The 27753-nt window shown below is 42.3% G+C and overlaps 1 protein-coding gene across 1 annotated transcript in view; it reads right to left on the reverse strand.

Moving 5' to 3' along the window:
- The window catches only part of ACSBG1 (acyl-CoA synthetase bubblegum family member 1), a 97052-nt gene that overhangs the window by 46330 nt on the left and 22969 nt on the right, over positions 1 to 27753 (reverse strand). The window contains exon 2 of the mRNA XM_044660287.1: positions 266 to 364. Within this exon, the coding sequence (XP_044516222.1) occupies positions 266 to 364 (99 nt within the window). The remainder of the gene's footprint in view (positions 1 to 265; positions 365 to 27753) is intronic.

The raw sequence follows: 27753 nt of genomic DNA on the forward strand, positions 1-27753 counted from the left end.
AGCAGCTCCAATGCTTGAAGACATATCTTCTCTACTCCAAGCTAAACTCCCCCATCTCCTCTTTTGACCCTTGGATGGCGGGGCCTGCAGGCTCTTCACCACCTTAGTCATCCTCCTTTCTGATGCCCTGGATGGTGGGGCCTGCAGGCTCTTCACCACCTTAGTCATCCTCCTTTCTGATGCTCATAGGACTAGGCCAATCCACCGTCCCTTCCTCCTTCCAAAGGCTTGCCAGGGGTGAGGGGAGGGACTGTGGGCAAATTACCTTCTCTGAACATTCTGTCTTAAGCTTTTCAGACGTGGTGGATTCAAACTGAGCTTTCGAGCCTGTATAGTCCTTCCTGGAGGAAGTCTGTTCAAAAACCTAAGATTGATTTTAAAGTGATACAAGTCAAGAGATTAGTGGGAAGGTGTAGGAGATGGAGGAGAAAGGGGGACATGGAAGTCAAGCCACAGCCCTTGGTTTATCAGGGAAAACACCAAGAACTCCAGCCACCCTTCAGGACCTGTCTCCAGCAGGATTCCTACCCACTCTTCCCTTCTCACTAGGAATATTGCCTTCAGGATCAAGAGAGGCTGACTAAGGACCTGAAACCCTTCCAGCGTGAGGGAGTCACAAGAGTTCAAGCATAAAGACCTTGGAGGACTCCTTGCCTCTACTTCTAAAGACAGCCAACTGATCCATCCCCTCCCTAGGTTTTATTTAGGCTGTTTATGAATTTCCCAGAACCAAGAAGACCAGACCTGAGACTCAAACCATTTTCTCCAACGAAGAATGTGGCAGAATTTAATGGGAAAAGGACCGACACAGGAGGGTTTAGGCCCTTCCTTTGCCACGAACAAGGTGTATGAGTCCTCCAAACCTCAATTTCTCGAGCTGTCAAATGAAGAGATTGAGCTAGACGATGTCTAAGACCCCAGCCAATTTTGACATTCCGTGTTCTCCAGTTCTAAGTTCTAAGGTCCCCTCCAGCTTGGACATTCTATATTTTTTCACATTCTGAGTTTTAAGGTCTCCTCCGGCTCAGCTATCCTATGATTCTACTTTGAATGGGTATAAGGAATGCTGGTTCACCGACACTGGTTCCTCTACTACCCGGTCGCCTAGATCAAAAAGAGAAAAGCATATAGGTGACTACTATCTACTGTTATCTGAGCTTCTTATAATAAACCAAACCTATATTTTTAAACGCTTCCAATCAAGAAGCATCACCTGAGTATATCACACACAATAAAACCAGCACAGGTCAATTATTTTTCAAATGGCTAAATGAGAACCAAACAGAATCAATCATTAGCTTTGGAGTTGGAAGAGGCATTTGTGTTCAACCAAGATCAGAGGGTTCGAGCTGGAAGGGACCTTAGAGTTCGTCGAATCCAACCCTTTTGTTTTTGAGATGGAGAAACTAAGACCTTGATGGATATGTTAAGGGAACATAAGAAACCCAATTTCCATCTCTAGAGTCATTCATATTCTCAGTATGTTTTTGTTGTTCTCTTTTAGTCATTTCCAGCCCTGTCTGACTCTTTGTGACCCTATTTGGGGTTTTCTTGGCAAAGATACTGGAGCGGTTGGCCATTTTCTTCTCTAGTTCGTTTGACAGATGAGGAAATTGAGGGTAACAGGGTGAAATGACTTGCCCAGGGTCATACGGCCAGGAAATGTTTAAGGTCAGATATGAACTTAGAAGTTCAGTCTTCCTGACTCCAAGTCCAGCCTCTATCCACTATACCACCAAGCTGCCTTTATGCCCAGATCTCGCTTTCGCTGGTGTCTTCTGTCCATTGAAAAGGTCTCTGCTCTGGAAGAGGGGACCCCATCACTTCAGGGGAGGTAGTTCTAGCATTTTGTCCATTCAGACAACAAGAGGGAAGGCCTTTGCCCAGACCCATGGCTTCGGCTTTCGGGATTATCACTAACAGACTCAGGTCAGAAACCATGCCGTGCTGGTCTCTCACTCTTTTTCCTTCTGTCCTCATTTTAGTTTGGAGGGACTGTGCTTCCCTCCATCACGACTGATCACAGATGGCTCCTTGGCTCAATGTCTTTGGGTAATGAGCTGTGCCACATAAGTACATTTTCCAGAAAACTAAAGCTTAACCCTTTATGTGCTAAGGCTGAAAAAAATCTAAGTTAAACACCTAAGCTCTCTGGGCTTCATCTTCGTCATCTCTAAGCCAAGGTGGGGCAATTAGATACCCCGAAGTTCCTTCTAGATCTACAAACCTAAAGCCTGGACTTCAATCTCAGCTCTTCTATTTGCTGTGTGACCATCTAGGTGTCACAACCTCTCTGGACCTCTGATTCCTCTGTTCTAAAGAAGTTGGATCAAAGGACCTCTAAGGTCCCTCTAAGGGACTACTCTAGCTTCTTTCTTCAGAGAAAGGGAGGTGAAACCATTTCCCCAATGGCAAAGTCCAAATCCAAACCAGGGAGTGATCTCTCTACTGTCCCACCCTGCGTTCAGTGATGCCTCCATCTATTGCACTCGATAGATTAGTTACCCCAACACCAAAAGACTCCAGAATCCTGGGACATTTTAATAGTCATGCCCTGATTTTTAAAAATCATGTTTTCTGTCTGCCCAATGAAGATGTTCTTCCTACCCCCTGTTATGGGTTATTGAACATCAGATGGCTCATCTAATATAATATATTAATAATAATAATAATAATAATTAGATTATTAGACATGTGTGCCAAATAAGAGTCAACAGTCCCTCCGTGAGGGATTTACCTCTATGAATAAAGTATGACAGTCTTAGTGCATAGACTAATGTACAACTGGGGTATTCGGAGGCTTTGTCTGCTCCCTTCCTGGTTCTTGGCACCTCCCAGAGGGTTCTGGTTGCCAATTAAGGGCCTTCTTCCTCAGGGAGGTGCCACCATGCTATCATAATTATGGCTATTGTATTGTTTCTGCTATACTGCCAAAGGCCACTCTTCCTAGGTTAAAAGACTAGGGCGGTTGGCGGAGCTTCCAGAGACAATTAGCCACTTCCTCTGATATTTCATCACCGTGAATGACATCGATAATAATAATGGTGGATACAGCACTCAGCAGACAGTCTTGGGTGTTATTCCCTTCAAGGAAAAAGATGGAAGACAAAGAAATGGAAGTCGTGACGGGGGCAGCTAGCAATCTTCTTGCTAAGCCCCCAAACTCCTGCATTGGTGGTCCTGGGTTTGACTTAGATGCCATTCCAGAGCTGGGCACCAGTTGACTATGGCACGGTTGCCCATGAGTCACTGAGCACAGAGTAGATGCTTAGTAAACATTTTTGATAACAGTGATTAGGGGCCTAGAAGAGCTCTAGAGGGAGGGGAAGAACAGAAAGGGATTCGTTTTCCCTTTTACTTATACCATTCTAGAACTGTGCCGTTCTAGCTCTAGTCACGTTCTCCCTCTTCCTCCGTCTCTCAGCCTCTACACCTTGCCAGGGTGAACCTTGAGAGGAAGAATATTCCTGGAACAAGACAACACAGGGCAAAGGAAATAGCCCTGGATTCAGAGTCACAGGACCTGCTTCCAAGACTTTTGTTACCTGTGTGATGCTGGCCGAATCACTTAGTTGACTTCTCCATATCTCAGTTTACCCAACCATAAGGTGGGGGACTTAGATGGGATACCACCTAAGAGCCCAAGGCAGAGACATGGTGTAGGAATGGAAGACTGGACTTGGAGTCGAGAGGACCTGCCTCAGACCCTTTCTAGCTGTATGTTCTTGGACAAGTCAGCTAACATTTTTTTCAGCCTTGACTTTCTCACCTGTAAATGGGCATAATAATAAGTACCTCCCTTACAACTTTGTTGTGAGGCGTGAGGCTCAAATAAGATTAAAATGTGACACATTTTGTTAACCTTAAAGTTTTTATATGTGCTAGTGTCATTACAATGATAGTAATAATAATAATACCTAAGGCCCCAAATCCTATGATTTCTAGATTCTGGGGCTGACTCCCATAAACACTTGGAAGAGCTGGGATTTCTTTGGTTGTGCGTTTGAACCTTTCCCCCTTCAACAAATGCTTATAAGTAGATAAGAAATAGAGCTAGCTTTGAAGCCAAAGGGCCTTGAGTTCAAAACCTGCATCTGCCACATAATACTTGGGTGGCCTCATGTTACCTCTCTGGACTCAGTTTCCCCAACTAAACAATGAGTAGATTAGATTGGATGGTTTCCTTGGTTCCTTCCAGGTCTAGCTAACTCTAGGGTCCCATGATGCTGTGCTCTGGCCTTCTGGTGATGAGCCTCCCTGTATTTAGGCTGTCCTTGGAAGGGAGATAGACCTAGCCCACAGTCAGGCCAGGACTCCAAGCCTTTCCAGCATGGTGCAGCTGGCACAGCCTCCAGCATGGTGCAGCTGGCACAGCCTCCAATTGCTCAGGGTGGCCTCTGTGGCATTGAAGCACCAGGGGACAATTTTCACAAAGGGCCACCGTTGTCCAAGTTAGGAAAAAAAGGAATTAAGAATAGCTGGCCTCAGAGTAGCTCTTTAAAGTTTGCAGAAAACTTCACCTCTCTTATCCCATTTGAGCCTCACACCATCTTTGTGCAGAGTGAGGTACTATTATCACCTCCATTTTCAAGATGGGAAACTAAGGTTTAGAGACACTGAGTGGTTTGCTCAGGGTCACACAGCTAGGAAATATCTGAGACTGGCTTTGAACTCCTCATCTAGTGCTCAATCCTTGAAAAGTGCCCCACCCAGGGTAGCAAGGTGGCACAGTGGATAGAACACCAAACCTGGAGTCAGGAAGACTCATCTTCCTAAATTCAAATACATCCTAAGATATTTACTAGCTCTGTGACCCTGGACAAGTCACTTCCCCCTAGTTGCCTCAGTTTCTTCATCTGTAAAAGGAGCTGGAGAGGAAATGGTGTACCACTCCGGTATCTTTGCCAAGTAAACCCAAAAAAGGGTCCCAAAGAAGTGGTCATGACTAAAAAGACTCAACACCAAAAACAGAGTCGAGAGTGTATGTAATATAGAACTCTGAAGAAAACAAATTATCAAACATGTTAATTTCCCTAAACTGTGCACAACAGAAATCAAATTTTGGAGGCAGCTAGGTAGTAGAATGGATAGAGCACTAAGCCTAGATTCAGGAGGTTCTGGGTTCAAATCTGATCTCAGATGCTTCTTAGCTATGTGACCTTGGGCAAGTTACTTAACCCCAACTGCCCAGCCCTTACCACTTTTCTGTTTTAGACTTGATACTAAGACAGAAAGTAAGAATTTTAGGAAGGAAGGAAGGAAGGAAGGAAGGAAGGAAGAAAGAAAGGAAGGAAGGAAGGAAAGAAGGAAGGAAGGAAAGGGAGAAAGGGAGGGAGGAAGACTTCCCTAATTGTCCTGTAATGTCAGTGGCCAACAAGTGATTTCTTTGAGTGGGCTCCCATAAGTCTTTTGATGAGTAAAGAGATGAATATAAAGAAGTCCCTTGGATAATATTAGGGATAAGATGGTAAGTGACCAAGAAAAAGAAACCTGAACCTAAGTAGATAGATGAAGCCCCAATTTAGGAGCCCAACCTGGTCCTACCAAGGGATGGTTTTTTCATATCTTTGGGAGCAAGAATGCCAGGTAGGGGTCTGACCAGGGGAGGAGGAGGGAAACATGTCCTCCATAAGCAGGGAATGGGTCAGTCCACAGTCCTTACAATGTCCTCAGAATGGAGCGAGCTGACCTCAGCAGGAGAACCTCGGGCATCTTGCCCCACCAATGGCTCCTTGCTTACCCTGGGGAGATGAGAACCAACTGCATCAGCCTAAGAGTGGCTGGGCTACCCCGAATGGTTCTGGAACAGAGATGGATGGGAGATGAGTCAGATCTTAGCAGGTTTTTTCCCTCCTCTCCCCCATTCCTATTCTGAAAGGAGAGATGGGTGGAGTGTTTTTCTCTGCCTCTATCCCCACCTACGACTCCATTCCGGGTATGATTCATTGCCTAACCCTGGCACCATTGTACCCAAGTCAAACTCCAATCTTCATTCTCTGACCCATTCTGTTTGGAATCAGCACCCATACAAATCCAGCTGGGACTCCTTCCCTTGGTTGCCTCCCTAGTTCACCTCTGACCTAGTCACTCCCAATGTTAGGAGATTTTGGATCTCCAATACTGGAAAGCCACCCCACAAGTTAGAATACTCCAGAGAAATGACTGAGCTCATTTTGGAGGTGCCAACCAACACCTTTCCCTATTCTTCCTGGCCCCCTAATTCCTTCCTGAGTAAATCATGGCACCAGAGCTGAGTTCTGACCTGACTTTCCATTTCCAAGGTATAAAATCTCCGCCCTACTCCCAACCTCAAGACTGGAGCCTAGGAAAATGTTTTTAATCAAACAAGTCAGAGCCTGGTGGTACCATTCTCCAGTAAATCCCTAGACCCAGGGCTGTGACCCTATCAGTATGTCTCACCTACAAGGCACTCCCTTAAACCAGGCATTTTATACCCTCGAGTCTCCCTCATAATTATAGATTTCCGAGTTTCTGCTAAGAGCCTGATTCTTCTCTCCCATATCCCCTAACTCAGCCAAGCCCTCTTGACTTCATCCTTCCCAGCCATGGGCAAGGTTCACTCACAGCAGAGGGTGCACCCAAAGCAGGTGTTGGCTGCTGGGCCTGAGCTTCAGGCAGGCTAACACGGGTCCCAGAGGGTACTTCAGTTTGACTGGGGCTCCTCCGGGTTCCTTTGGTATTGACAGACGTGGCCCACTGTATCACCTGGGTTCTCACAGCAACTAAGTATATTAATGTGTGGGAGTTGCCATGGGTGAAAATGGGAGGAGAATATGAACAGTGGGGTGTGGAGGGGCCCAACCTGATCTCGCCTGTAATGACTCTGCCCAAAGGAGACCTGCTGGCTGCCAGGGAGGGGGTGTGTCCCTCCTTGCTTACTCTCTGACCTATTTTATAGATGTTTTGGCTGCCCACCTAGAGAGCTACAACAGAGAAGGCTGATGTTTTGTAAATGCCCAGAAGCAGTTGGAAAAAGTAGAAAGGAGAGGAAGGAAGTGGGAGGGGGAAAAAAGGCAAAATCACCCATTGGTGCAGAACAGCTAGCGATGGGGGCAAAGATGGCAGGCAGGTAGGAGTTCAGACTGCAGCTGAGGGAAGAGGGTTTTGGAGTCCTGGAGGATGATGAGCTGAAGGACAGAGACAAAGCAACTAGGAGGGAGAGGGAAAGAGTTAAGAGAACAAGCCATGGTTTTCTTTTGAAAGTTTAAAAGCTGTTTTAATATATAGTTTATTTTTTAAATTTTTAAAAATTTATTTAATTGATTAAGAAAATTTTTCCATGGTTACATGATTTATGTTCTTTCCCTTCCCTCCTCCCACCTCCCTCCCATAGCCAACAAGAAATTTCACTGGGTTTTACATGTGTTATCGATCAAGACCTATTTCCATATTATAGATAATTGCACTAGGGTGATATTTGAGTCCACATCCCCAATCATAACCCCATTGAGCCATATGAACAAGAAGTTGTTTTTCTTCTGTGTTTCTATTCCCACAGTTCTTCCTCTGAATGTCGATAGTGTTCTTTCTCATAAGTCCCTCAGGATTGTCCTGGATCATTGCATTGTTGCTAGTAGAGAAGTTCATTACATTCAATTGTGCCATAGTGTATCAGTCTCTATGTACAATGTTCTCCTGGTTCTGTTCCTTTCACTCTGCATCAATTCCTGGAGGTCATTCCAGTTCACATGGAATTCCTCCAGTTCATTATTCCTTTCAGCACAATAGTATTCTATCACCAACAGATACCACAATTTGTTCAGCCATTCCCCAATTGAAGGGCATCCCCTCATTTTCCAATTTTTTTGGCACCACAAAGAACACGGAGAAGCCATGATCTTGACAGAAATTTGGATGGAGAAATTGAGAGGGGCAGGGGAAGAGAGGGAGAATTTTTCAGAGAAAAACCTATTCTGAACTGCTCAGAGAACACAGAGGTTGGGATGGGTCTATGTTTTCAAAGAGTCAGTCAGAAATGTTCTAGCTGTGTGACCCTGGACAAGTCACTTAACCCCCATTCCACCTTGGAACCAATATACTATATTGATTCTAAGACAAAAGGGAAGGGCTTAAAAAAAAAAAGTGGTCAGCTTGGCTGGGTAACCCTGGACAAGTCACTTAACCCCCATTGCCTAGACCTTTTTGGCAGTGAGAGCCATAAACGTCTGCGGAAGGAGGAGAATGGAGGCAGAAGGAGCTGGAATATGGGGAGGGGGCTGAAGGGCCCCCTGGGGCACATCCTGGGGCTCTGCCTGGACTGGCTGGTTGGGAGGTGGAGCCAGATATGGCTCAAGAGCCCTACATTGGCGACCCCTGGCCTAGACCTTACCACTCTTCTGCCTTGGAACTAAAACACATAATTGATTTTAGGGCAGAAGGTAAAGGTTTACCAAAAAAAGAGTCAGTCAGTCAATGACACCTGACTTCCATGCCTCCAACTGTCCCTGGTCCCCAAGCAAAAGGCATAGAAATACAAAAGTCCCCACTGGTCTCCTTAAAGGGGGTCATTTCTTTGTCAATAGCCATGATGCTCTTCCCAAAAGATGAGTGGAGCCTGAACTCCCTCCTACCCACCTCAGGGACCCAGCAACAGCATCCAAAACCTTTGAGCCAGCCTTCAAGGTGTTTATACATACCCAATAAAATTCAGCCCTGGAGGAAATGAGGTATCTCCATGGTGTCTTTTCTCATCCCTCACTGCCCCAGGCTTGAGGCTGACCTACAGCTTGGAATCACAGGATCTCTGAGTTGGAAGGACCCTCAGACATTCCCACCCACCCCGTATATGTGAGCAGGAATCCTCTCTATAACAGCCCTGAAAAGCAGACATCTAGGCCCTTCTTAAAAACCCTCAGGGACAGGGGCCTCATTATCAGAGACAATACAAAGAATTCTGGGTTTGGAGGATTCTGGCTCCCATTCTGGCTGAGATGTTCCCTAGCTCTGGGACCCTTATTCTTTGAGATAAAAATATTTGCAATATGTTACTCACGGGGCTGTTGAGGCTTGTTGGGTTTTTTTTTTTAACTAAACCTGTGATTTCCTGGCACAGGGAGAGCACTCAGTGAAGAGCCCCCTCTGTCAGGACACATCTATCCCTCCTCTGAAATTCAGTCTTGGAAAATTGCCTTGGACCCAGAAAGGTTGGATCTTGCCAAAGATTACACAACCAGAGTGTGTCAGAGGAGACATGAGCCTGACGGGTCTTCCCTCAACCTCAGCCTCTCTCTCCAAAGTGACAGGTGGACTCTTAGTGACCAGATCTCCTGGTCTCTTCTCAATCCTGAGCCTGCTGTGCTTTTCTGCTGCCTTTGATGATGCAGATCACCTCCTCCTACAAAAACTCCCCTCTAGATTTTCATAACACTCTATTCTCTTCTGGTCCCACTTCTCTGTCTACCTGATCCTTCTAAGTTTCTTCTATTTCCCATTCTTTAACTTGGTGTGTGGGGCTTCCCCAAGGCTCTGTCTTGGGTCCCCTTCTTTTTTCACTATATTTGTATCTCAGCATTTTCCATGGGTTCAATGAACATTTCAAGGCAAATGTTTCCTAGACAAGACAGGAGGGACCAATAGGGAAGAGAAGGGAAGGGACATTTATATAGTGCCTGTGTAACCAGACTCTGGAGGAATTGTTTTTTACAAGTATCTCTCATTTGAGAATTCCGAGATAAAAATATCCACCCCTAATTTCTCTGTTGAATCACAACCAAATATCTCCAGCTTCTTCTTGGATAGCCCAAATTGGATGTCTTGTAGGCATGTCAAACTCAGCACGCCCCAAACATTATCTCTTCCCACAAACCTTCCCCCATTCTGAATTTCCCTATCACTCTCCACATCACTTGGGTTCACACAGCTTGGGTACTGTCTTTGGCTCTTCGTTCTCATTCACTCCACCCATCACCCCACATCTCCAAATTTGGCCACTTCTACCTTTGCAGTTGCTTTTGGATAAGTCTCCTCTCCCCACCTGCACTTTGATTCAGGCCTTCATTGCCTCAGGTGTGGACTATTACAAAAGCCAGCTGGTTGACTTCTTTGCTTCATGACTCTCTACCACAGGTCATCTCCCACTCACAGTTCTGACTGTGTCACCCCTATGCTCAAGGAATTCCAATGATTACCTGCTCCAATAACTCCCTATTGCCAATAGGCTCAAATATAAAATCATCAGTTGGTTATATAAAGCACTGGCTAATTCTGAATGCCTGGATTGCTCTCAGCCACCATGTCTACATTAGTTTCCTGTGTTCCCTTCAAAACTCAACTCAAATCTCATCTTTTGCCTTTCCCAGTACTCCCCAGCTGATAGAACCTTCTCTTATGATATGACCTTCCATTGCCTCTAAACATATCTTGCATGTATGAGTTATCTCTCCCATTAGACTGTAAACTCCTTGAGGGTAGGGACTATTTTTGCCTTTATTTAAATCCCAAAGACTCAGTAAGTGCCTAATGCTTGTTGGCTGACCAACTCCAAGACCAATTCTATCTGCTACAATGCATTGTTTCTCTCAGAGATTTTGTGAGGCCCAAATGAGATAATTTTCAAGAAAGTGCTTCACAAACCTTAAGCTATTTTATTAATATAACAGTGGGTTGCAATGGAAAGCTAATGGGCAGTTGGCTTCTGTAGCCAGTTAGACAAATAGAGTATAGTCCATAGTACCTTTCTTCCCCTGCTTCCTGGGTATATAGCCCACTATTTACCTGTCTAAATACATAACTGTTCAATTCAAAATGGTGTTTGGTGTTCAAAGTCTTATATAACCCAGCCTCTTCCTGCCTTTCCAGTCTTCTTCCACCTTATTTACTGCCCATCACATATTCTTCAATCCAGTGCCACTGACTTCCTCACCATTGCCAGAACAAGACACACCACCTCTTGGCTCTGAGCATTTTCATTGGCTGTCTCCCATGCCAGGAACACTCTCCCTCCTCATCTCCACCTCTCAGCTTCCTTCAAGTCCCAGCAAAATCTCATCTTCTATAGGAAGCCCTTCCTAACTCTTCTTTTTTTTTATTTTATTTTTTAAATTATTTTTCCATGTTTACATGATTTGTTTTCTTTCCCTCCCCTCTTCCCTCCCCCACTCCCAAAGCTGACAAGCAATTCCACTGTTATCAGTACAATGTTATCACTTGATACCTATTTCTATATTATTCAATTTTACCGTAAAATCGTCATCCCAAATCATATATCCATATAAACAAGTGATAAGTCATAAGTCATAAGTTTTTCTTTTGTGTTTCTACTCCCATAGTTCTTTCTCTCAATGTGGGTAGCATTCTTACTCAAAGTCCTCCAGGAATATCCTAGATTTCTGTATTGCTACTAGTAAGCATAGTCCATTACATTGGATAGTCCCACAATGTTTCACTTTCAGTGTTCAATATTCTCTTGGTTCTGCTTATTTCACTGCATCAGTTCTTGGAGGTCTTTCCAGTTCATATAGAAATCTTCCAGTTCATCACTCCTTGCAGCCTAATAGTACTCCATCACCATCAGTTACCACAATTTGTTCAGCCATTCCTCAATCAAGGGATACTCCCTCATTTTCCAATTTTTTGCCACTACAAAAAGTATGGCTATGAATATTGTTGTACAAACATTTTTCCTTATTATCTCTTTGGGGTACAAGCCCAATAGTGGTATTACTGGATCAAAAGGTATGCATTCTTTTAAAACCCTTTGCACATAATTCCAAATTGCCTTCCAGAATGGCTAGATCAATTCACAACTCCACCAGCAATGTATTAGTATCCTGATTTTTGCCACAACCCCTCCAACATTTATTAATTTCCTTTACTGTCATATTGGTCAATCTGTTAGTGTGAGGTGGTACCTCAGTGTTGTTTTGATTTGCCTCTTTATAATTATGAGAAATTTAGAACACCTTTTCATGTGCTTATTGATGGTTTTGATTTCTTTATCTGAAAACTGCCTATTCATGTCTCTTAACCATTTATCAATTGGGGATTGACTTGATTTTTTGTGCAACTGACTTAGCTCCTTATAAATTTGAGAAATGAGACCTTTGTCAGAGGTTTTCATTATAAAGATTTTTTTCCCAATTTGTTGCTTCCCTTCTAATTTTGGTTGCATTTGTTTTTGTTTGTACAGAAACTTTTAAATTTGATATAATCAAAATTATTCATTTTACATTTTATAGTGTTCTCTATCTCCTGCTTGATCTTAAATTCCTTCCTTTCCCATAGATCTGACAGGTATACTCTTCTATGTTTACCTAATTTGTTTATAATTTCCCTCTTTATATTTAAGTCATTTACCCATTTTGAATTTATCTTCGCATAGGGCCGACTCTTCCTAATTCTAGTGCTTTCTCTCTATTAATTGTTTCCTATTTGCCTTGTCCATTGTCTGTACCTAAATTTTTGCTTATTTTTTCCTCCATCAGACTGTGAGCTTCTTGAGGACAGGGACTACCTTTTACCTCTTTTTGTATCTTTTGTCTAGCATTACGCTTGGCACAGAGTACAGGCACTTAGTAAATGCAGCTAGGTAGCACAGTGGAGATAGAGTCATGTCTGGAGTCAGAAGATTCTGGGTTCAAATCTGGCCTCAGACATTTTCCTAGCGGTGTGACCCTGGGCAAGTCACTTAACCCCCATTGCCTAGCCATTACCACTCTAGAAATTGATACCTGGTATCGATTTTAAGAGAGAGGGTAAGGGTCTTTTGAAAAATGCTTATCAACTAATTGACTGTTCATTCACTTAATTCTTGTTTCTCCTGTAATCAATGGGAAGAGAGGTAGAGTGGGGCAGAGAGAAATGATTAGGCACCCAAGTGGAACCATGTTCTTTCAAACATCTATAAGTATGCTATTTGGATTTATAATCAAAGGGTAAGACCATTTTCTATCATTTGTGCTAAGAATATAAGTAAATAGTTTGGGATTTAGGAAAGAGGAAAACAACAGAGAAGAGAAAGATCAGGTTTGGAGTCAGGAAGATCTAGGTTCAAATAACACCTTCATGACTCTGAGCAAGTCATTTAACTTCTTACATGCTTCGGTTACAAATATAATGCTATAATCCTAAAACTTTGCCCTCAGGCTGACAGCTGTTTGCAATATTAGTAATCTCAAAGTTAGCCATACCTTAGACTGCTCATGAACCCAGGAGAGAGAAACTTAAAGGGAAAGGAGTCAGTAGCATTAAAAGGCAGATGCTGGTGTTTGTTCAAGTAACTTGAGTATCACTCTTGGGTGATTTTTCAGTCAAATGTCAGCTTTTGTTATCTCCTTCTGTCCATTCCGCTTTAGGACAACTCTAACTGGCAGGCAGTTTTTTCTTCCATCAAGACTTCCTTCTACAATTTCCATTCTTTCTGTGACAGTTGTTTCTCAGAGCACAAAGAACTCTGGGAAACAAAAGGCCTTCTATATCTTTTGGGGTTACTGTCTTGGAGAAACAGCTTGGAGGGAGTAGAAGCCTCTGGAAGCTACCAAGTGTTCTGGGCACCCTCCTTGAGAGACTTGGACACCCCCCCTCCAACCCCCTCATCAGTAATTAGAGAGGCAAGGAAGAAGGATGGGTACTCCCCAGGATGGCTTTGGGAAGGGCAGGTGAGGTCATGTCTCCTACACACTAATCATGAGGCCATAATTATAGGCTCCCTTAGTGGAAGAGGCAGCTCTAACTCTCCAACTCCAATCAATTCCTAAGCAGCCAGGAAGAGGCATAGGTCTAGAAAGGAAGTCATCTGGCCTTCTTCCCCTGTCCTATATATGGTATAGCTTTGGAGTCCACCATATTCTCATGGGTACTCATCCAATCAATTCACAAACATTATTAATTACCTACTATGTGTCAAGCACTGTGCTACATGTATAAAAAGTATGTACATATAAGTATATATTTAATAATGAATATCATTTAATCATAATAAAATAATAATTTTAAAAATGTAAAAGAAGATACAAGTATTAAAAGATGAGACAATCCTTTGAAATGAGCTCACATTCTGATGGAAGAGACAAAAAGAAAATATATAAGTGACTATGACATATGGGCAGCTAAGTGGCGCAGGGGATAGAGCAGCAGGTCTACAGTCAGGAAGTCCTGAGTTAAAATCTAGTCTCAGAAACTTACTTTGTGATCTAGGGCAAATCACTTTAATCCTGTTTGCCTTGGTTTCCTCATCTGAAAAACAAGTTGGAGAATAAATAGCAAAACCACTCCCATAATTTTGTCAAGAAAACCTCAACAATTTGGAACTATGCCCAAAGGGCTTTAAAACACTGCCTGCCCTTTGACCCAGCCATACCACTGCTGGGTTTGTACCCCAAAGATATCATAGGGAAAAAGACTTGTACAAAACTATTTCTAGCCATGCTCTTTGTGGTGGAAAAAAAATTGGAAAATGAGGGGATGCCCTTTGATTGGGGAATGACTGAACAAATTGTGGTATCTTTTGGTGATGAAATACTGTTGTGCTCAAAGGAATAATAAACTGGAGGAATTCCACGTGAACTGGAACAACCTCCGGGAACTGATACAGGGTGAAAGGAGCAGAAACAGGGGAACATTGTATACAAAGACGGATACACTGTGGCGCAATCGAATGCAATGGACTTCTCTACTAGCAGCAATGCAATGATCCTGAACAATTCTGAGGGACTTATGAGAAAGAATGCTATCCACATCCAGAGAAAGAACTATGGGAGCAGGAACAGAAGAAAAACAACTGTTTGAACACATGGGTTGATGGGGATATCATTTGGGATGTAGACTAAACAACCACCCCGTGCAACTATCAATAATATGGAAATAGGTCTTGATCAATGACACATGTAAAACCCAGTGGAATGGTGTGTTGGCTATGGTGTGTGGGAGGACAGTTTGGGGGGAGAGAGAGAAAGAACATAAATCATGTAACTATGGAAAATTTTTCTTAATTAATCAATTAAATAAAACCTAAAAAGAAATAGGAGTATCATTTCCAGACCTTGGGAGGCACTGACCCAAGGAATAGGTGGACTTGAGAGGTAGTTCAGTTTCCTTGGTCTCACTGGAGATCATCAAGCAAAAGCTTGGGTCCATCAAGCCTTTGTTCTTGTTCTTCAATCTCTTTTTCCAACTCTTCATGACTCCATTTGTAGTTTTCTTGGCAAAATACTGGAGCAGTTTGCCATTTCCTTCTCCAGTTCATTTTACAGATGAGAAAACTGAGGCAAACAGGGTCAAGTGACTTGCCCGAGGTCTCACAACAAGGTCTTCCTGACTCCAAGCCAGGAACTCTATCCACTGCAGCACCAAGCTACCCCTCATCAACATCTAGCTGTACCATTTGAACTGTGCCCTGGAACCATATCTAGACTATTCTGTTAAGCCCTGTGCACCACATTTCAGAAAAGGCACTGAAAAGACATTATGGAAAACTAGTTAGAGAACTGATCTTAGAATGTGGAAAACCTGAATTCAAATCAAGTCTTGAAGGCTAACAGTGTGACCTTGGGTAAATCATCATAGCTCACAGTGTCCCAGGCAAGTCTTTAAGACTACCTTTTATGGAGAAGCTCTTTCTGCATCAGTAGGAGGTTCAACATGGAGAACATCCCAGATCAGTAAAATCATAGGAACTTACATTGAAAGAAGATAGACAATTTGGAAGAGACCTTGGAGGCCATATAGTCTAGTTCAGTCCTCTCAATTTATAGATAGAAAACTGAGCCTCAAGGAAAAGAAGTGCCTTGACCAAGTTCACACAGATAGGTAGTGAGTATTCAAGGCAGATTTTGAACCCAAGACCTCTGACCTCAGACCCAAGGTTCTTTCCATTTTCTTTGCTGTGCCACTGTGTGTCCACCTTACAAGTTAGAACGTAAATAAATAAATAAATGAATAAATGAATGAATGAATAAATAAATAAATGAATGAATGAATAAATAAGCTGGCAAGACAAGCAAAGGAGAGAAGTCAAGATGATGAAGTCCCAGCTGGTACCAAAAGAGGACTGGCTGACAGATTGAGGGTGTCTAGTCTGGAGAAGGGAAAGCCTAGGGAGAAGGTGATCACTATAGGGATTAGGTCTGTTCTGGTTAGCTCCAGAGGAAAAACCTGGGAGGGAAAGAGCCAAAAAAGCAAATTTAAGCTTGATGTGGAGAAAAGCTTCCAATAACGGAATCAACCACCTTTGAAGGTCACTGGGTTTTCCTTACTGGAGGGCTTCGGACAAAGATCTGAGTTCATCAAAGCCTAGTGATGCTATCTGCTAGTGATGTGATGGAAACCAGGGAACAGGACTTCTTAAGATTCTACTATGTGCCAGGCTCTGAGCTAAACACTGGGGTTACAAAAAGAGGTTAAAAACAGTCCCTACCCTTAAGGAGCTCCCAGTCCAACGGGGAAGACAAGAATCATACCCTCCTCCCAGTCCCTCAGGCTCACAACCTAGGAGTTCTTCTGGGCTCCTCACTTTCTGTCACCCCCCTGTACCCAAGCTGGTGCCAGTTTCACCTCCCCAGCATCTTCTGAATATATCTCCTGCCCTCCTTTGACACAGTCACCACTGGCATAGACCGTCATCGCCTCACACCTGGACTATTGCAATAGTGACTCCCCTGAGCTCCTTTGCTCTTTGGATGTCATTGATTCCTTCAGCTCTTTAGTTTGGGGAAGCCTATAGAGTCCTTCTCCCAATAAGATTTCTAAATGCATAAAATAAAATATATAGAATAATGGAGGTAATTATATTGGAATACCTATCAAAATATATATTTTTAAAAAGTAACGGGCCCCAGATTAGGAATTTTGCTCCTGATAAAAATGCATCTTTCACTGTTGCTCAACATTATGGGGAGCACCCAGGGAACAAGTGCTAGCCACATGACAAAAATACATCATTTGTGATTGCATGACTGTTTGATGATTTCCTTTATGCTGCTCATTTTAGGCAAGATGCCTAACGAGATTTGTAAAGTGTTATCACAATTCCTATCCCTAATAGACGGAAAGAATAAGTTTTGATAATGCACCTACTGTGTGTCAGGCACTGTGTAACTATACCACAGCCTGTTGGAGTCCATTATGAATTTTTCCCTTTCATCTCTTGCTTTCTGATACACATTATTTTTTATTTCTGAATTCTTATGTCATTATTAGAGCTACAAGACACTGTTGAAATTAGGTGAGCTCAGGTGTAAATAAACGATTGGCAGAGATGACTTCTGAGCCCCTTTCCAGCTCTAGATCTTTGATCCTACATGTAAACCTGGACAAATTGAGTCCACCAACTGCACTGAAGAAGAATTCTTTCCTACAACATTCCCTCCAAGAAGTCACCCAGTCTTTGCTCTAAGGCCTCTAATAAGTGGGGACACCTTACTTGGCAAGGCAGCCCATTCTTCTTTTGGACGTAAGAAACTTTCCTTTAAAAAATGACAAATGTTGAAGGGAATGTGGGAAAATAGGGACCTCAAGGCACTGTTGGTGGAGTTGCGAACTAGTCTAACCATTCTGGAGAATAATTTGGAAATATGCCCCAAGGGCTATAAAACTTCCAATACTCTTTGACTCAGAAATACCATGTCTGGGTCTGGATCCCAAAAAGGTCAAAGAGAAAGGAAAAGGATCAATATGTACACAAATATATATAATGGCTCTTTCTGTGGTGGCAAAAATTGGAAACTGAGAGGATACCCATCCATTCTGCAATAGCTGAACAAGATGTGGGATACAATTTTGATGGAACATTATTGCGCTATAAGAAAAGATGAGCAAGATGCTTTCAGAAAAACCTGGGAAGACTTACATGAATTGATGCAAAATGAAGTAAGTAGAACCAGAAGACCATTGTACACAATAAAAGCAATATTGTAAGGATGGTCAACTCTAAAAGACTTAGTTACTCTGATCTATACAATGATCCAAGACAATTCCAAAGGACCCATGATGAAAAACGCTCTCCATCTCCAGAGAGAGAACTGATGAATGAACTCTGAGGGCAGGTTGAAGCAGACTTTTTCTCTTTATATGTATATTTTGCAAGAGGGTTAATATTGAAATGCTTTATATGAATTCACATATATAATTAATATCACATTGTTTGTCTTCTAAGGTAGGAAAGTGACTGGAAGGAGAGACTCAAGAACATGGAACTCAAAATTTTTTTAAATGTAAAAAATAAATAAATAACTGTTTAAAAGCTTTCCATCAAATTGGATTAAAATGTTTTCCTGAAACTACCATAAAAATCTGTAATAAACTAAAAGGGCCAAAATACTTTGGAGACTCTAGCAAAGACACGTTTTGAAAACATTTTAGGTTTTAAACACACACACACAAAAAAAAATACCAGTGGATATTACAGAGTTTTTTGAGAGACTAGATGTTTTATTGTATATTTAGCTACTAGAATGTTTTAGATTTAATAACAGTCTGTGAAGAATTCACTCTAAAGAATAAGATCATTGAAAAAGCATCATAATAATTTACTTATATCTTTTAATCAAAATAATTTTGAAAGTTGCTTTTAACTTGACTCATGTGCCTTATGTTTATTTGTCTATTTAAGCAAGAATATTCCATTGCAAAACTTAGCTTGTGGGTCTGGATCGATTATAACATAAAATATATTCTTTTATTAGTGTAAAAAAGCTGCTTAATCCCAAATGGTTTGATTTTTACAAAATGTAGTCTATTTGTTCCTTGTAATCAGTATTTCAAAAACCCCATTTCTGTTCTCTCTCTAATTGTCCTTTTACCCCACGAACTAATACAGAGTCATTTCTGCCATCCAGTAATTCTCTGGTTTTTGTTGTTAGAGTTAAACTGTGATTGCTGAAGTTAGGAAACAGTCCTTGACTGACATGCTTTTGAAATATCATCTCTGACCTGAATAAACAAACACAAAAATCTCCAAACCTAACCCTCCTAGTTTAGGCCTCTGAGGCCAGATAAAGTAAATCTAGGCTCTCTTCCACATGCCAACCCTTCAAAAAAGTCAAAGTTAGGGGTAGATCGGTGGCTCAATGGATAGAGAGCCAGGTCTAGAGGCAGGAGGTCCTGGATTCAAATCTGGTCTTAGATGCTTCCTAGCTTTGTGATCCAGGGCAAGTCACTTAACCCCAATTGCCTAGCCCTTACCTAGCCTTGGAACCAGTACTTAGTATTGATTCTAGGATGGCATGTAAGGGTTAAAAGAAGAAGAAGAAGAAGAAGAAGAAGAAGAAGAAGAAGAAGAAGAAGAAGAAGAAGAACAACAACAACAACAACAACAACAACAACAACAACAACAACAACAACAACAACAACAACAACAACAACAACAACAACAACAACAACAACCACGGGCAGCTGTAACTTTTTCTAACTCTTCTATAATTTAAACTAGCCCAGTTCTTTCCACTGATCCTCCCTCATAAAGCACAGACTTCCTCATGGGGGTAGAGGGGTTCACTACCTGTGAGACCTTGGACAAATAAATCACCCCCCCCCGGAGACCTCTGTTTCCTTCTTTAGAAAGTGATGGACTTAGACTAGCTGGTCTTCTAGTTCTCTACCCATGATCTTCTCCAGTTCTTTTCCTTCCATTCCCCTTCCCATCTTGCACTGATTTCTTTGTTTCCTGGCTTGTCAATGTCCCGTCTCAAGTATAGCAACAAATCAATCACAGGATTGAAAAGTTGGAAGGACATCAGTAGCCCATGAGTCCAACATATATATATATATATAAACACACATATATATTATCACCTACTCAAAAAGGTGTTCATCTAGTCTCTGCTTGAAGACCCTCAATAGGAAAGAACCCAACACCTTTAGAAGCAACTCATTCCACTTTGGGATGGCTCTAATTGTTAGGAAGCTACTACTGATATTAAGGCTAAATCTGCCTAAGTGTCCTTCCATCGTCTTGGTTCTACCTCTAGAGGTCAAAAGAATCAAGTCTAACCTTTCCACCCCTTTGCAGCCCTCTGAGTCCACAACTCTCAAAAACCCTCCCCGAGTTCTCTCTTCTCCAGGCTATATGACCCAATGGCTTCAACCATTAAATGTAGAAGAGAATACAGCCCTCCAGGGGCAGTCTCGCCAAAACAGATGGCAGAGGGCCACAGCACAGAGTCAAACAGCTAAAACAAGTCAGATTCAGAACTTGAATCTGGTCAAGGAACTTCAGAGTTTGGAAATGAGTTCTGGAATCTGTTAGTTAAGAAGCTAACTCCTTCCTAAAAATAAATACACTCTTCAAGATATCAGATTAGTGGTCGTCCAGCCTCCACTAAGATCTTCCTCAAGGAGCTGAGCATCTCATGAGGCAGCCCTTCCTTTCCACTTGGGAAGCATTCCCATTTTACTTCTTCCTCTTGGAATCCTTTGCTTACTTTTGGGAAACTATCAGGCAACCACTTCCTCCAGGAACGCTTTTTTGATCCATCTGGTTGCTAACACTCCCTCTCTCCTTAATTCATCTTGTCTTGACTTATCTGTGTACAAGTTGTACCTTTCTCCCCCTATTTTTTCCTAAAATGAGGGAGCCAATAATTTAATTGCCTTCCTTAAAGGGTTGTTGTGAAGAAAGCTGAGAATTGTGCCCAAGTATGTTATGATTAATGTCACAGAATGATATCTAGGGCTCACATCCCAAGAACAGAATGAACTGTGCTGGCACTGGGAGGAAGAGAGAGGAAAGGAGCTAGAAGTCACCAGGGAACAGCAAGGATGATGACTGAGAGGAAAAGACCACAGGTTCAAAGCCCCAAAGAGGGGAAAGTCAGACGTGCCAGGCAGACATCCCACTTGCTAGAGATTGGGCTGGATAAAACTGGCTGTTCCTAAAGGCACTGGGCCGATCTCTGGTGAACCCTGGAAGTCTTGGTGTAAGGGGAAAATCTGATTAAAAAGAACTGTTTATACTTGCATCAGAGAGTCATATATGTTATTTTACAAATAAGGAAATGAGACTCAGGAAAGTTATTTCATAAATGATCAGTGTCAGGGATGGAATTTGAACTCAGGTTCATTGATTTACAGGCAACATACATATGGGAAGGATCAGTCAGTGTGGGGAATACCTCCACTTCCAACTCCTAACAGAGTAGAGCTCAACCTTGTCTGGGAAAGGTAGGAAAGGTCTAGGGGCTGCACATAGGATCACAGATTTTAAGCTGAAGGGTTTGTGGAAGCCAACCTCCTCATTTTAGATATCAGGAGAAAGAGTTTAGAGGTGTCAAAGAGACACCCAAGTCTTAAGACATCCACCTGCCAGGAGTCAACCTCAGAGAACACCTTAACTGTCTACTCTTGTCTCTCAATAGACTTCTCTTCATCTACTCTTCTTCCTGTACTCAGTGTCAGTGCTTGGCTCAGTCCTGTCCCCTCAAGTACCAGCTTGGTTCCCTTTTCTCATATCAATTCTTTCTCTGGCTTGTCTCCCTCCATCCTCCCCACCCTTCCAATGTCCCACTCCAAATCTTTGTATCCCTTCTACTATGCCCTCTGAAATGGTTCACACTATCCCAATATGTCACCCAGTCTGGATCCTGGTAGCTCTTCTCTATAGTCCCGGAGGGTTTCTTCCTTCCTCCCTCCCTCCCTCCCTCTCTTCCTTCCTCCTTTCTTTCCCAAATAAACTCAATGCTTGCCTCTTACTCTTTTCTCCCCATCTTCTTCCTTCATGGTAGGGGACTTCAATGTCCCTAAGGATATTCCTTAAATATCCTAACATGCTAGTTTCTCAATTTACTGAATTCCCTACTCTTCTACCAGCATCAGGGTGGCTCAATAGATAGAATGCCTGGTCTGGAGTCAGGAAAACTGAGTTTTCAGATCTGACCTCAGACACTTACTGTGTGACCCTGAATAAGTTATTTTACCACCCTGTCAGCCTCAGTTTCTTCATCCGTAAAATGAATGGAGAAGGAAATGGCAAACCACTCCAGTATCTTTACCAAGAAAACCCCAGATGCAGTTACAAAGACTCAGACACAACTGAACAATAAAAACATTCTTCCACTCCACTTTAGATACACATAGAGACAGATATGGATCTTGCCCATCACTACAAATATCCCACTTCCATATTCTTGAACTCTAAAATTCCTTTATCTAGTGATAAATATTTTATAATTTCATTTCCTCTAAGCCTCCAACCCTGTTCTTTGTTCCCCATTCCTCTACTCCTCAGTTGTTGTTTTTTTTTTTTTTTTTTTGAGGTTGTCATTCTCCCAATAACTCTTCTTTCCTCCCTTCCTTACCATAACGCTTTGGTGAACCAGCTCAGCTCTCCCCTGACCTCTACTATCAATTCCTTTGACCTATAACCAATTATGTCTTGTCAACCTTCAATCCTTGATAACTCCCACTATCTCCCTCTTTCATTCCTACTCTCTAGGAATGGAGCTAGAGAAACTCATGAAATTCTCTTTACTAGATCCACCAGGAATTTCTGTTATCTAATTGCAAGTCAATCAAGTCAACAAATATTTATTAAACACCAGAGACTGTGCTACATAGATAACCAAGAAAATAAAGACTGTCCCTGTCCTAGAGGGGTTTCTATTCTAATCAGGGAAGGCAACACTCCAAAGAGAATTGAAAGAGGCCAGGGTGAATGTGAAGATGTTCACAGAGGGCAGCCATGGTGTTAACATCTGGAAAGGCAAAATCACAGCTGGAAAGGGAATGAAGGTTGATGGGTCCAGGACTTTTCCCTAAGTGGAAGTCTCCAGAGGAACTCACCAATGAGAGAAGGAGACCAGAACGTTCCACTGTGAGAAGGCTGAAAGGGCAAATGGAGGTTCCAAGGTGACTCTCTGGGCACTGGCTTCAGGTTCCTCCTTAATTTGCTATCCCACTCTCCAAGTGACTGCTCTGTATCTCATCTTTCCTCAATTCTCTAATCACATCCTCTCCCTCTACCCTCCATCTGAAGACCTTCACCAAACAAAGACTATTCACTAAGAGTTGCATCTTTGGCCCTTCTCTTCACCTCACCTCTCAGATATTTTCCTCCACTATATCCTCCTTCATTCAATTCTCAAACTAATAGGTGGCCCTTCTTCCTGAGGCAAGAAGACCTCTACATGTACTGTATTTGCCCTTGCTCTCATTTCTTCTGGGCTTTTCCAGCACACTATTCATTCACCTCCAATCTCTTTAATCTTCAACCCTTTATCTTTGCGTATCTCTCCTCTCCTTCAATGCTAGACTCCTTGAAAAAACTATGTGTGAGATGCAGGAGTATGCTGGTAAATATTTAACATCTATTTCTCTGGGGGAGAAATTTATACAAAACACATTTCAAAACTTAATTGACATAAAAAATTTAATTGACATGATTAACATTCCCTCCATCACTTTCTTAAGTCTAGATAGACAATCAACAACAGCAACCAAATGAATAAAGCCCTGATTTGTGTCACAAGGGTATAAACTCTCACTCTGAAAATTTAACAATTGGCTTTCCAGAACCAGGAGGGGCTGGCTCCAACACTCCTCTTACCAGGTACCTTGACTCCATCTCCTCACAGTCTCTTCTAAATCCTCTGTAATCTGATTTGTGACCTCATCATTCAACTGAAAAAATTGCCCTCTCCCCTGTCCATCATACCTTCTTTCTCTTCTCTCGGTTTTCAGGATCCAACTCTCTCTTGGTTTTCTTTCTTTCTGTGTGATCTCTCTTTTTCAGTCTCCTTTGCTGGTTCTCCATTTATTTTGCCAACGCTAGCCAGGAGGACTTCCCTAAAGCTCAGCCTTGAGCTCCCTTCTCTTTTCCCTCTATTTTATTACTTTAGTGATCATGTCAACTCCCGGGGAGTCAATTATCATGATGATCCCTATATACATCTGTATGTGTTTGTATCTCAGCCCAAGTCTCTCTGCTAAGTCATAGCCATACATTTCCAACTACTTTCTAGATGTCTCTCAATCCATGAAGCCACTTGACCCCACCACCAATGGGGTTTTAAACGACTAACACTTAAAGTAGCCTTTCTCCTAACAGTAAGACCATGAGTTTTAAATGGTTTGCACCAGTCTTTGGAAACAACACTTGAAAGAAATGGAAAGGAGACCAGGTCATTGTCTTCCATTGCTATCATTTGTTGAGATATATGACTAGAAAGAATAGTCTTGGAGATTGACTTGGAACAGTGCCTCATGACTTCTAAGAAGTATTTGAAAATGTGAATTTTTGTTTTTATTTTAAAAGTTGCCATCTTGGACACTCCCATAATAATGAATAAAATATCTGTTCTCATTGGCCGATGCCTTTTTCTTTTATTAAAAGCTATTAAAAGGTTTAAAAAGGCAGTTAGGTGACACAGTAGATGTTAGCTGTGTGACCTTGGGCAAGTCACTTTACCCTGTTTGCCTCAGTTTCTTCATCTTTCAAATGAGCTGGAGAAGGAAATGGTAAACCACTCTAGTTTCTTTGCCAAGAAAACCCCAAATGGGGTCACAAAGAGCCTGGAACGACAGAACAGGATAAGCTTAAAACTACCTTGACTTTTGGAATACCTTATATAATAACTATTTTTCAAATGGGTACAGATATTGTTCTGATTCACAAGATATAAATTCATCTAAAAGTCTCACTGTCACCAAGAAAGAGAGAGAGACATAGACTGGGAACCCTGACACCCAAGTTTAAGTACCAAGTTGTCAGTATTTAGGGTATATAATTCCCTATAGAAGATCATAGTCCTAAGGATGGAATGAACCTCAAGGACCACCAGTTGAACACTTTCCCTCCCTCTCTGGGCTGCATTTCTTCCACTCTCAAATAGAAGGCTTAGATTAGATTATCTCTAGGGTCCCCAACACCTCTGGACCTCAGATTGTCGGGCTTCTCTATTGCCGGAGTCCAGAGCTACTAAAACAGCTGGCTTGCTGATCTTCTCAGTCTTATAATAATAGGATAAACATCTCTAGTGGTGGAGAAAGGTAAATAGTAGGTCTTCCTAGCGGGACCAAATGCTACAAAATATTGATACCTCTTTTTGTGGTGGCAAGAAATTAGAAACAGAGGGGAGTTCCATCAACTAGGGAATGGCTAAGCAAGTTGTGGTACATGATTGTAATGGCATACTGCAATGCTATAAGAAATGACTAGCAGAATGATTTCAGAAAAACCTGGAAGATTTATGTGAACTGATGAAAAGTAAGTGAGCAGAACTAGGAGAGCATCATACAGAGTTACCTCAATATTGTCTAATGATCCACTCTGAATGACGGATCTGTTCTCAGGATGGCAAGGATCCAAGACAACTCCAAGGGACTTAGGATGCAAAATGCAGCCCACAACTAGAGAAGGAACTGATGGCGTTTGAATGCACATTGAAGCGTACCTTTTTTCACCTTTTTTCTTATATGCAAAATAAGTGTTTTCTTTGACAACATGATGAAATCTGTATTAAATGATAGCACATGTATAACCTATATTAGATTACTTGCCTTCTCCAGGAGGGGGGAGAAGAGAAAGGAAGGGAGAGAATTTGGATCACAAAGTGTCAGAAAACAAATGTTAAAAATTGTTTCTAAGTATAACTGGGGAAAAAAATATAATAAGATATCACTGAAAGCCAAAAAAAAAAAAAAAAAAGCTCTTCCTAGAGGCTCAAAGTGTAAAGGGCTGAACACTTCTAAGAGATCAGAAAGGAGGCGAACCCAGGAGTATAGATGACACTGACCCCACACCCCACACACACCCTTCATCCTGGGTAGGTACGATCAATGTCTACTTGAGAATTATTGGTGCAAAGTCTCACCACCTTGTATAAGTCAGCAGGAAAAGAATATCCTAAAAATTTCAGTCCAGCTTTTCAGTCCAAAAGTTTTCAGTCTACACTAATGCAGTTTAGATGGGTAAACTGAGGCAAATTCCTTCCACTCTCTGAACCTAGGACTCTTCTTCTAGGAAATGAATGGGGGGAAGATATTGCCTAACTGACAGAATGGGATCTATTTTGTGTATATGCCTCATTCCCCAAGACTATAAGCTTTTTAAGGGCATTATCAGGGTTTTGTTTGTGTTTATAACTGCTTTAGCACCTGCTTGGCATAGGCCCAGGCACATAATAAGGGCTTAATGAATGTTTGTGGAGTTTAATTGACCTGACTAGATCAGATGCCAGGCTCCAGCCTGCCCAGGAAGAAACCCCAGTTTGCCCAAGCCTGACTAGCCAGGCTTGTTTGTCTCCCACTCAGTGGGACCTCAAGAGCAGCCATGACCTTTACCCCATAATCTTATCTCCCCATATGGTCTGCCCTCTTAGGCACGGAAGCATGTATAGCTTTTCTCCTTCCCTGGATCCTTTCCCTAAGAACCTCCATGTCTCCAATTCCACACAGATAGCTAGTTTCACAGGAGTGTCTTGGAAACTAATAGAGGTTGCTTCTGAGTATTGTCTTTGGTTGAAGCCAGAGCATAATGCTGATAGCAACAGACACAGGGTCCAGAAGGAGGAAAGGAGATGGAGAGGACGGCAATCTCAGTAAAAGAGTATGTGGAGTGCCTTCTGTGTGGGACACACAATCCTAAATATATCTTGAAAGGAGGTCCTCTGGGACTACAGTGACTTATTAGATTTAAAATGCTTGATTTGAAGTTCAGATCTTAGCTCAGTCATCGATTGCCTGGGTGGCCTCGTAAAGAGAAGTGAAGCTCTCTAGGTCTCAGGTTTCAATAAAATTTCCAATAAAATGATGGAAGTAGACTAGATCATCTCTAAGGTCCCTTGCAGCTCTGATTCCAAGTCTCAATCAGTCGTAAAGCAGCAGATACATAGAGTCTGTTCAGGTAGAATAAAGGCAGCCACAGAATTCTCCAGCTCAGGAGACACTTGGCTTGTCATCATGACCAAGAACACAGAGGCTATATGGTGACGAGATTAACCAATCACCTCATCTTTTCTGAGCCATTAACCTCCATCCCCAACATATACATGTTCAGCCACCATGATGGAAGACAGAAAAGGAACAGATAGATCCCAGCTCTTCCTTTGATTAGACTGTGTGGGGAGACAAAACAAGAGATGTACATACAAGAAACAATAGTGACCCACAGCAATCAGTCATGGGATTAAGAGTTAAATTGTGGTTAGTGGATGGGGAGCTCAGAGATGATTAATAACAGCAATATTACTAAAACAAAAAAGCAAAGAGAAAACCACATAGTGAGGCACTGGTCCAAGATGTAAGAAAACTGACATGAATCCAATGGGTATCAAAGGCTATGACAAAAGGAGCTGGAGGCTTGGGCACATAGTTGATAACAATCTGCTCTATAACCTTCAAAATGATTGCATTCCTTCTGGGCTGAGATCCCAGGTTGGAAAGATATCTGATGAAGTGAATATCAGCAAGGCTGCTGGATGGAGCTTAGAGAATGCCTTTGTGAATGCCTCCCTCCACCCCAGTCCACCCCAGTATGCCACTACAGATGCCCCCTCTCCCTTCCACCTTGCTCTCTGACATGCCTGCTCTGCAAGAAACAATCTTTTAGCTTAAACCTCTTTCTTGCTCCTTCTATCTTTTGGCACTTACTGGCATCTGGCTGTCCCTGATAATACAAGCTTCTCTGACCACCCTTTCTAGTGCTAGTTGCACTTTTGATCTTCTCTTACTACCCCAACTCATCGGTGGAGATGAGAGAACTGGAATACTCCTTATTCTCCATGACTGCTTCTGATGGAGATGGGCAGTGAAGGAAGCAGGACCCTCATGTTCTAGAGTCTTGGATTCTTCAGTATAAATTTCAAA

The sequence above is a fragment of the Gracilinanus agilis genome, chromosome 2 (assembly GCF_016433145.1).
Source record: "Gracilinanus agilis isolate LMUSP501 chromosome 2, AgileGrace, whole genome shotgun sequence".
Lineage (NCBI taxonomy): Eukaryota > Metazoa > Chordata > Mammalia > Didelphimorphia > Didelphidae > Gracilinanus > Gracilinanus agilis.